This window comes from Phalangium opilio, unplaced genomic scaffold (assembly GCF_054372755.1).
Source record: "Phalangium opilio isolate 3A_F unplaced genomic scaffold, DU_Popi_V2 ptg000209l_1, whole genome shotgun sequence".
NCBI classification, from domain to species: domain Eukaryota; kingdom Metazoa; phylum Arthropoda; class Arachnida; order Opiliones; family Phalangiidae; genus Phalangium; species Phalangium opilio.
The window spans coordinates 10,371,458-10,383,028 of NW_028324217.1; the positions used below are offsets into that span (position 1 = coordinate 10,371,458).

An 11,571-nucleotide genomic window follows, 5' to 3' on the forward strand; every position below is an offset into this window, starting at 1 on the left:
TAATATTTTTCACGTTAAACACCTATTATGAAAAGTAAAACGAATACGTTTTCACTAAAACTTGAACATAAAAGAGTGCGAGCTCGTTTAGACCAAGGCTTACCAGTTATATTGAAAATGCTTCAATAGCAACCTATCAATTTTCTTAGAATTTTGTCTTTGTAAAAAGGTTCATTTTTATCATATTAAGCCAAACTTCTTCAACAAATCGTTAACTATACATTTTTATAAACTTAACTAGACAACACAAACGCCTTCAATTTAAAAAAATGGCGTCGAAAATAAACCTCTCGCGAGCTGACCAAAACAAACCTATGACGTCACGCATTCGTTGATTCCTATTGGCCACCGCTTTCCTTTCCGAAAAAATTTCCGGAAAAGTAGAAAACAAATTCCGCGTTTGTCGCACAGAAAACGCGAACTTTTGCCGCAAGTTACCTCTGAAAAAACGGCGCGGAACGCGATTTTTCCTGCGTGTTGGGCCAGTGAAAACCAGGCATTAATATGTGTATGCCTTGCATACGAAATATTCAAAAAATAAGAAAATCAGTCTGAAATTTTAAGCACCGTGGCTACTATAAGGTTGTAGAGCGCTTTTCAATATTCGCAAGGTGTCTGTAAGTGGGCTGAATAAATTATTGAAAAAAAAACGTAATTGTAGTGTTCCAGCCAGATTGCAACAAGGTTGCAGTTATTAATTAATTTGGCATTTTTAATTGAAGTGCGGCGCGGACATTTCAGCTGCATCTAAACATCTTGTTATGCGAGAAGCATATTTTATTTGTGAGAAAGTGATATTTTGCTCCATAATTTGTTCACATGAAAACCGTGATTAACGATTGTCTAATAAGAAGTAAAGCGATATTTCGCAAATGAGTGTGAATATTGCTGAAGCGTTTCCGTATAACCAAACAAGAAAAACTTTGCGCAGAAAAGTCAAGCTCATCGGTTCCATCAAAATGGCTACGCTTTTTGGTTCGATCAGTATTTTTCGAATGTAATAGCTTAAACAGGATCTCTGTGGAGATAGTTGACGGGTTTCAAGTACTCTCGTTGTCCTGTAATATTTAGTTAAATTTTAATTTAGGTTTAATCTTCAGTCTCCCTATAAGATGAATAGTAAAGGAGAAGGTTTGGACATTCATGGGTAAGAGAATATAAAATTACCTTAGCTAAAACCAAGAAGTGATGTCTAGTTTATTAGGGAGAAGTTATAAGATGCCTAAGTATTCGCGCGCAATAGTCCCAGTCCCCCTTTCAAAATACAAGGAGGGACTTTAAAGGAGGCCGGGCTATTTCGCCTCTCCTCAGTCGGAAAATACGAAATTTTCGTCATTCGCGTCGCGCTGACGTGAGTTTTCAAGAACCAATGAGATACTGGTTGTAACTTAGAGGCGTGGATTAACTCCGGACCTACGTTTGGACTGGAGATAAAGCTAGAAATGTGGCGAATTTATACCATCTCCCTACTAAACTAGATATCACTTCTTGCTAGAACTATAGAATTAGATTTAGGTTTAGTGATAAAGTTATATTATCGTTGTGTCGATAATTTAAAATCATCCAATAAATGATTGGTTAATTTAAAACTTGTTTATAAAAGGAACTGCTACTTCATGGGTAGTAGCAGTTCTCTTTATAAACTGGTTTTTAATTGATGTATTTAACCATGGAACAAATTTTTAACCTTTACGATATTATTGGTTAAACACCGGTAAAATAATAGCCATGGTTAATTAATGTTAAAATTGCCCACTCACAGGTAGTCTACATTTTCCAAGATGCTTTTGGGCAGTCTTTTGTTGAAATACATATGAGCGTAAGTAGTTTCGTATGTCGTTTTTCCGATATACAACTTTCTCCTATTTGCAGTAAGTTGTTTCTTCAGTTTATCCAAATGTAGATAACTTGGCTCCAAAAAAGGGAATTTTCTGGTTAATGATTACCGCCTTGCCATTTGCCAACCACTCCGTTACATTTGCGTCCGTCAGACCCCGAAATAGTGTCCCGCCTTTTTTATTCAAAGCCGGGTATGCACTATAATCCCTCTAAAATTCAGAATAGTTGCCCTTAAATTACATAATTTTAGACTTAACCTGCAGGATTCGGACCGGGTCGAAAATCTCAACGGAATGCGGACTATGGCCGTTAAATTAGTGCTATTTTCCATAGAATAATTAAATTAAATTAAACATTTCTCTAACTTTCATTACATTGCAGCTAAGTCTCCTTAAATATTACTACTAAGACAATCTTCACCCTATGGAACAAAATTGGCCTAATTACCTATCATGCTTTCTAAAATCCCTATCACTACACTACCTTCCAAATTCTTATTCCCAATCGAATGGCAGAAGTTCCTTGTCGATGTAACATTATTATTTTTCAATTTAATAACGACCAAAACTTAAAAATAAACTTATATTGTGTCAATATTTCGGACAGTTTTTAGTCTGTATTTTCGGCTTTTGAACGATAGCTGACTTAAAAAACGCCCATTAAATTAACGAAAATTTTGACCTTTACGTAGCTTCAGTGTATAATGGCTCGATGGGGAGAACAAAAACTACTTCAAAGGCTACCCACATTTATTAACCCTCGCAAAACGCTTATTCTGCTGAACAGAGATTTTGTGCTTAGGAATCAAAGCTCAGTCAAGGTCGACGAAAAACATTTCCGTTGCGTTTTAGTCCAAGTGAGAATCTAGCTTAAGTTAACAATTATAATTTTAGATTGCATTGACGTACCGATAATATGGTATATATTTTAGAGCTAGATGACATTAGAATTAAATGATTTCGACTCGATATCAAGTCCTCCAAGGTGTCGATTCTCGATGACTTTTCAACCATGACGGCCCCAGTCAAATTTCCAAACCACGCCCACACCAAGACCATTGTCCCCAGAATCCAAAATATACGCAGACATTTTCTCACTCCAAATTTCTCTATCAATGTAACGGCTATGTGAAGAAGAAAAAACATCAAGAATTTGTTTAAATCAGAAAACATATCATCATAAGCAGTTAGCTTAGTTGTTCGATCTAGTTAAAACCACCAAAGATTTAGATATTATAACTATGCCCATAAGCATATAATACCACCCGTAAGCGTGAATTCACAATACGACCACGGGTAATCACCATATTGTACAATAGCGCCAGAGTGAGATTTGAGGTCCTACGCCACCTCGAGGGGAATCGAAGCAATTCTCTCCTTCCCAGTATCCCCCTTGTAAAATATTTTGTAAAAAAATTCTTAATTAATTGATTATTAGTATTATTATTGTCAAACTTCTATTTCATTCATTCATTTAGTTGATTAACGTTTTGTATATTTTTTATTGTTATTATTATTTTATTGTGCCTATTCTAACATTCGAGAAAATTAAGTTGTTTTGTAATTCATTGTATTTTTTGTAAAAAGGTTTTCGTGCCAAAAGATTTTTTTTTGAGGGTAAAAAATAGTTTAAAAATAGAAAACACCCTGCTGGGGGTACAAAGAGTGAAAAGCAGAAGCAAACGGTAAAAACCCTTTACGTAGGTAAAGATTGAAAAGAAAGTTGAGGCAAGTGAACGGCCCTGCTAGTGGAAAATCACAGTAAAGCAAAATAGTTTTAAAGAGTAGCCAAAAGGGCACTGAGCCGGGGGGGGCGTGTGGGCCCCCTTAAAAATTAGAGTGGGATATAGACCGAGTGGGGAAAGGTGAAGCCCCGCCCATTGACATGCGCGGTAACCACTGGATGTTTTACTTCCAACAGCAACACGTAGATGGCGGGAAAATCTACACTTTGGCGCGAAATTTAAAATGCTTCTTTTTTACAACATTGGTGTTGATATAGATAATGTTAGTTCAAATATTAATGAAAAGGTGAATATTGTGTTAAAATATAGGTTTTAAAATTTATTTATCACCATGTTTTAAACGCAACATACATATTGTTTATTACTAAACATAAAAGTAAATATGTTTAAGTTCGTGACTTTTGCAATAGTAAATGTATAATTATAGGAGTAGTTTGTCTGTAGGATTTAAATTTATTATTTGTTAAATAAACATGGGTTGTAAATGTTACTTTTATTCACAAGTTAGTTCATAACATTCTCCAGCCCTCAACTCTATTAAATGCTCTTAATTTTTCTGTTCCTAAACATTTGCGCAGCCCAAAATACATTTTACAATAGCAGTATTACAATTAGGATGCAAATGCAATTCTTTAAAGGGAGGGTGAAGTAGAAAATCAAGTTATTTTTTATCGATTCTTCTACCAATTTTAAGACCACTCTGCATAGTGAAACATTCAGGAAATACTTCCGAATGGTTTTAAAATTCAAATTAGGTTCAGATTTTAAGGATAATTTTAAACAAGGACTTCCGACCAATCGTGTAACGCCCTGCCTTTTTATTAACAAAATTCTCGTGGCACGCTCCATGTCTCGCGCCAAGATTGTCACGTCGCGCGCCTAATATTATCAAATCTCGTGATAAATTTCATTCAACACGGAACGTGCCACGGGAATTTTGATAACAAAAAGGCAGGGCGTTACGCGATTGGTCGGCAGTCCTTGTTTAAAATTATCCTTGAAATCTGAACCTAATTTGAATTTTAAAATCATTGTGATGTATTTCTTGAATGTTTCACTATGCATGCTGGTCTAGTAATTAGTAGAAGAATCAATAAAAAATCACTTGATTTTCCACTTCACCCTCCCTTTAACTTGCGTTTTTGATCTTTTTTCGAACAACGTATCTGATGTACATAAAATAATTCGACTTCAACTTATTGTAGGTTACTGAATGTTAAAAGAAGAGAGGGAGAAAACAAATCACTGATTTACTACTTTTTTTTCTATTTAAATTTGTACCCGTGACTATTTCGTTTATGCGTGATTCTCTTGATATTTTGTATTGAAAATGTGTATCAAGTGTATAATCTCGTGAGTTGTTTTACAACTTTTTTTATATAGACAATAAACATTCAATTATAATTTTTGTCTGAATTTCTTTGGTAGAAATAATAAAGAAACTCCCAAATGCATATCAATTGAAGCCCCTATGATGGATAAAAGAATGAACAGCGGAAATGTATAATAAAATTAGATTTAATAACATATCTTGCTTGTTTGTTATCAGGGTTGTTTTTGTGATTAATTGAGGTTAATTCCGGGATGAGGAGAGAAGTCTTTGTAAAGTACGGCACTTGAAGTTACTTGCAAAGAGGAGGGAAAAAAATTTCTCTCCTCTTTGTTACTTGTAAATAATCACGATTATGAAATAGAATGAATGTATGTTAAACTTGTTTTGCTTCGGCTATATTAATGCAAAGTTATGACAATAACAAAACAAGTTTAACATACATTCAGTCTGTTTCATTATCGTCATTATTAACGTTTCTGGTAACTAAATTGACTTTAAGCACCGCACTTTACAAAACTACTTTCTTCATCCTGGAATTAACTGCAAAAATTCAGAGAAAAATGATCCTTCAAACAAAATAGCTATTAGAAAACTATTATGTCTTTCATCGAAAAGACAAGGCATGATCTTGCAAAGAAGCAAGTGCAGGTATTTTCCAATTTAGGCATCATCGCTCGGTCAACAAATAATTTTAACCATTTTTCCTAACGTCGGGATTAATAATATTACATGTAAGTCCTTTATTGTTTAGCAATAAACAATGTGTATGTTGTGTTTTAAACATGGTGGGAAAAATATTTTAAAATCTATATTTTAACACAAATATTCACCTTTTTATTAAGATTTGAACTAACATTATCTATATCAACACCAATGTTATAAAACGAAGCATTTTAAATTTCGCGCCAAAGTGTAGATTTTTCCCGCCAAAGTGTAGATTTTCCAGCCATCTATGTGTTGCTGTTGGAAGTAAAACATCCAGTGGTTACCGCGCATGTCAATGGGCGGGGCTTCACCTTTCCCCACTCGGTCTATATCCCACTCTATTAAAAATAAGAGAAAGGAAAAAACGTTTTTGAGAAAAATCAGTTAGAGTCAGTCACTGTTAGAGCGTGGTACCAGAACTCGAGAAGTAATAACTGTGGGGTCCTCGAGAAAAATAAAATAGAGCTAGCAAAACCTAAGAGGTAAAATAAACAATTTTTGAGGAACTTTTTCTGTGCGGGCGGGTTTGTAAACCCAAATTAATAACTAAAGAGCTGAGCGTGATTAAAAGAATAACTTTAACATTTCGAGCGAGCGGTTTTTATACCAAAATTAAATTAAACTTTTCTGTGCGAGCTTTTGTTTTAATAATCTGGAGCAAATTTTCAATGATCAAAATAAATAAACTGAACTTTAGTGCGAGTATAAATTAAATTATTTCAAACACACGTTTCACAACAGTAATTATAATGTCTCAGTCCGTTATGATTACTTAAATAGACTCTCCCAATTAACGAACCAGGGGTTGCCATAAAAGGCGCCACACCCCTAGTGGGCCCCTACTATCTTTTAACTCGGCAATCTAAGCAGTCGTCTGCTTCTGAAATAATAATTGTCATTCTAAGTTTATTAAGTGAAAATTAACTTGAATTTTTGTTTAAAATAGAAAAAAAGATAGAGATAAGTTAAAACAGTACATATGGTTTCGGATGCATAGGATAAAAGAGTAGGTTGCCGCATGCGGTTAAGCCTTTGGAAGAAGTTTTATGTTGGCCACTTCAACTGTTATAAAAATTCGGTTTACTCTCCCATCCGAAAAAATAGATGAATAAATAATATTTAAACAAACATTAACTTTGCATGCATCCCCCTCCCCGATCATTAGCGAAGACTCGAACATCAAAATCCACGGTTTAAAATCTTTGTTATTATTACAAGTATTAATGCAGGTAGAGCATATTGCATAAAATAGGTAAGAATAAGGTATATATTAATCCTTGTATTTGTGTCCAAGCTTCCGTTAGCATCCTTTGCGCGATTTGAAAAACGTTTCCCATTGGTGCCACCAGGTAGACCCGTGACGCGGGTTTTACTCGGACAATGCATTCTTCATCCATGCTTATGCTATGCCATTAAGAGTAGTTTTATGATGCCTCACATTATCTTATTTGAAATTCCTTTTGGTGATCGGACTCACGTTTCTGAAGGAAATCCGCAATGTAAATGAAAATGAAGTTGGTAAAGAGGTTCACCAAATCCAAAAGGTAGTCTTTGTATAGAGTTTGGCGAACGGAGAACAACGATACGAAGGAGACACTTATCAACGACACAATAAAAAATCTCCAAACTGAACTTTCTATTCCCCTGAAGGGTTGATTCTCTTGAGAACGCTCGGTGTTAGCAGGTACGCTCGAAAATAAGGCCACCGAATCGTAACTGACCATTGGAGACAGGTGGCACAGTAGTGGCTCATTATTCATCGCGTAAAAATAGAGTATGACCGTATCTAAAAACTGCAATTGATTCAAAAAATATACTTCAATCACCGCATGAGTCAACAATGTTTTTTAATAACAATAATGCAGCTATAGTGCCATCACGTGACAGCGAAACAATGTTGACGAATAAAATGCGTTTTGCGAGTAATGTCACTGATTTAAAAAAATAAGAAATGGCGCCTCATATCTTTCCATTTCTAATTTGGTTTTAGACCCATAACGATTTACGAGCATTTAACAGACAACATTTCCGAAATAAAAAGCATGTTGTCAGCTAAAAGCTCACGTCGGGGCGCTATTTAGTTAAAAATTCCTCTGACGCTTTTCTTCAGAAAATGAGTGTAAGGTCACGGTACTTTAACGTTAAGGTAACACATATTTATGCTTAAATAAAGGTGGTGTTTGTACAACATGTAGGTCAAGTAAATCTTTAGTAAAACAATTTTTTTTTTGTCTACAGTAATGGATGATTGTATGGCATACGCATTTCGATAAAAAAGCAACCAGATATAATGATTTTTGAAAAGATTGCCCATGAGTTTGAAAGTAAATGGAATTATCCTTTATGCTGCGGGTCCGTCGTTGGCAAACATGAGAGAATTCAGCAGCCAATCATTAGAGGAACATCCGAACAATGTTCTTCACTTACAAAGTAAATTGTCCGAAGAATTTTGTGGATAAAAAATGTGTGCGCTAAAAACCAATGACAATTTTTTCACGTGGCTAAAACCAAAGCTATAGCTCGATTGTTACCCAACCCAAGTACGAGTTTTCCCACCTTTGCAAATTCAGATTTTCATATATGATGCAGACAGTGTACGACTTAATATCCTCTAAACGACACGGGATGGGCTGATTTGGCTCTATCCCTAAAGGGGTTTTTATTGTTCGGTAGGTAAACGCGCTCAAAATCTAGACCCATTTGCTAAGCCTAACAAATTTCAAAACATTTAATTTTCATTGAAAATATTGTTCGAAAAATCTGAAGAAATAAAACACGTCACCAACATTTCCAGCTGAGAGCATCCGTTTCAGAATAATCATGACATCTTTCAAGCTTTTTAGTTTAAATCACAGAAAAGTTTCTTAAAAGTTTTGAAGACATTTTTTTGGTCAAAATCGATTATAATTGTGATGTCTGGCCACAAATTTTACCAGTTAAGAGTTAATCATGTAAAAAAACGTTTAGTGCATACTTTGGACCTTATGATTCACTTAGTTAAGATAAAGTTTCTCATGACAGAAGTTAAGTCTAATTTGAAAACGATTGAAATCATATTACTCTGACGTTGCCAAACTTGACGTACACGTTTGCATACCTCAAACTCAAGGTATGCTTTAAAGATAGAACCTTTTCGATTTGACACTTACTCCATTATATATTGCGTAGGAATGCTTATCGTGGTTTGAAAACCATTTGGTGATGTTGACCTCCTTTAAACGATCTTCAATGGCCTTATTGCTCATCAATTCAATTCTGTAATTTATCCGGCAATTAACAAATATCCAAAATTGTTGAACTCAAGTTCAATTGGTGCACTTGATCAGTAATTATAATACTTTCTCATACCATTAAGCATCGAAAATTTCACCGTATTTTTCCCTATCACCTTAGCTGTCCACAATAACCTCATTTCAGCGATCCGAAGCGCGAATTGAGCGGGGTTCTTCTAGGTAATTGATAAACTCACGAGCTCGTAAGTTTATGATAAACATTTCAGAGCTTGAGCCTGTGCTCACAATACGTCACATCGAAGTGAAACTTGAACTCAGCCCAGGTTTCACTTTAAAATTATAGAGCTTTTAAATTTTATGGGTTTCTTGAGCTTGAGTGGGGCCAATTAAAAACTATGAGTCAGTTCATTTTGAGAAGGCGTTCAATGTTTTGATACCGAGCTCAGGGGCTAGCACCCATTTAGTGCAAAAGGAAGCTAGTGTAACACCCTCTCAAAAACATTTTTGGTGCCAAGCCAGGCTTCAACGGAGGGAAAATATTTTCCCTAAACTAGTCCGAAAAGGAGGCTTTGGAACAAAATTTCCACATTGAAGACGGCGAGGTGATAAACCGTTACATCTCAGTACTTCGAGGGGGTTATGGAAACGTAAATGTTCGATATGTCTACCATCGTGGTGGTCGTCTTCAAGACGACTGTCCATGTCTTGCAATATATTTGCAAACACTAAACTCATGAAGCGGTAAGTTCAAGTAAATGTCTTCAGTTATTTTTTTTGTTTCATCATACAACTACTTGAACGTAGAAGAGACAGTATAGTCTGTAATGTGAATAGAGAATTGGACATCCTAGCACGCGTTGAAACCAATCCCCATGCTATTAGTAGAGCGGTGGCAAAAGGAGTTGCATTTAGTCATTCTACTGTTCTTACCAGTTTACAAGGGTGTCACTACCGGCTCTATCATATCGCCTTACATCAATCCTTAACGGACGAGGATTACCTAACACGGCAAGACCTCTGTCCCGGTCTTACCATGCGTGAACTAATTGGAGCCGATCCATTATTTTGAGAAAGTACTGTTTTCTGACAAGGCTATGGCTAAATTTCACAGGGGTGGTACGGTAAACCGAAACAACGTATATTATTGGACCCAACAAAATTCTCACTAGTACTTACGACATCACTACCATCAAATGCGATTGAAGGTAAATGTTAGTTGGGCATTCTTGGAAACTGAGTTATCGAACCCCTCTTCTTCGATGAGAACATTCCTGGAGACATTTACATGGACTTCCTGCGTCATGAGTTTCTTCTTCCATGAGAACATTACTGGAGACATTTACATGGACTTCCTGCGTCATGAGTTTCTTCTGCCATGAGAACATCACTGGAGACATTTACATGGACTTCCTGCGTCATGAGTTTCTTCTGCCATGAGAACATCATTGGAGACATTTACATGGACTTCCTGCGTCATGAGTTTAGTGCTTGCAAATGTATTGCAAGATCTGGACAATAGTCTTGACTAGTGCCTCCACCACGATGTTAAGTACAGTGAACATTTACGTTTGGTTATTTACCAAACAGAGTAGAGGTTCCAATTTGAGGCCTAAGTACTAAGACTACTCATAGAACTGAGTTTTAGAATTTTTTGTTGCATTCAACTTATTAATGTAATTAAACCTGAATTCGAAACTTTTATTTTCACCCTGTATTAGAGGTTTATAATTTAATATAGTGACGTCATCCGTTAGCAGTATTGGGGGTTTTACACAAATTAAAGTGTTGGTCTGATTTGTCTACACTGTATGATTTCCGTGGCTTGCTTTTCGTCAAAACTATCATAGAAGCAACCCCTCGTGAAGCAGATTCAATAGCCATAAACACCAAGGAGTTTTGCAATAAGTGTCTTATTTATTGTTATAAATGGCATTTCTTAGAATTGTCTACGTTTTCACCGTCGAAATTGTCTATTGATTGCTTACTTGACATTTTTTAAGCTTCGAAGAACGAATTGTGCCATGGAAATTCCATATGGTAGATATGGGTCATAAGGCAAGTTTATGAACGTATTGGCGTAAGACTCATGGCCCTATAAACACAATTAAAAAAATTCATATCCAAAGAATGTGCAACTGTTGAACAGGGTTGCCATAGATCAGAGAAAATCTGGATTCTTACAGAAATTAATAACGGGTCAAAAATATCGGGAAAAAGTCACATAATTTGGTTCTGGTTGGAAAATGTTTAGGAAAATTGCGCTTTACAATAAACGTGATTAAAACATGTTTCAAAAAGTTGATTTATGAAAAAAAAATGCGCTGTTATCATTGAAATCATTTGGCCTTTCAATATGGTCACGAAAAATAATCGGACATTTTGGCAACCCTGTTGTAGCAATTTTTTAAATCAAATATCAGCAATGAAGATTTTGTGTTATTAAATACAGCATTATGGGAAACCCAAACACGCACGGTCTTCTCAATCCAAAACGACGACGTCACAATTGCTGTTAATGTAATTGGACAGGCAATAAGCAAATATTCAAAACGGTGCAAGGGAGTGTCAAATGTCAAACTACCGCTGCTTCTCACTCTGCAACATTACTTACTCACCCAGGAAAAATCAGGCAGTTCATAAAAGCAAAATTTTTAATTCTTGCGGTAGTACTTACAGTTGGAATTACTTTCTCACCTTGGATTCAAATGAAAATGTCA

The 11,571-nt window shown here is 35.6% G+C and overlaps 1 protein-coding gene and 1 long non-coding RNA gene across 2 annotated transcripts; one reads left to right on the top strand and one right to left on the bottom strand.

The window, feature by feature from the left end:
- Positions 1-260: 260 nt before the first annotated feature.
- LOC149619073 (uncharacterized) lies at positions 261-2,938 on the bottom strand. The gene is made up of 3 exons (XM_089855791.1): positions 2,748-2,938; positions 1,761-2,048; positions 261-1,058 (listed from the first exon to the last, which is right to left on the bottom strand). Exons 1-2 carry the CDS (start codon positions 2,895-2,897, stop codon positions 1,890-1,892), a joined length of 309 nt encoding a protein of 102 aa, XP_089711917.1. The 5' UTR covers positions 2,898-2,938; the 3' UTR covers positions 261-1,058; positions 1,761-1,889.
- A 4,092-nt stretch (positions 2,939-7,030) lies between these two features.
- On the top strand, positions 7,031-11,564 carry LOC149619074 (uncharacterized). The gene is made up of 7 exons (XR_016375213.1): positions 7,031-7,543; positions 7,612-7,767; positions 7,860-8,051; positions 8,135-8,290; positions 8,388-8,572; positions 8,643-8,730; positions 8,790-11,564. It is a non-coding gene; the product is annotated as an uncharacterized LOC149619074 (long non-coding RNA).
- The last annotated feature ends 7 nt before the right edge of the window (positions 11,565-11,571 follow it).

Coding starts and splice junctions, on each gene's coding strand:
- LOC149619073 (XM_089855791.1), bottom strand. CDS start 2,897: ATGGTCTTGGTGTGGGCGTGGTTTGGAAATTTGACTGGGGCCGTCATG. Junction 2,049..2,747: donor AAATATATACCATATTATCG/GTACGTCAATGC, acceptor TCTGAATTTTAG/AGGGATTATAGTGCATACCC.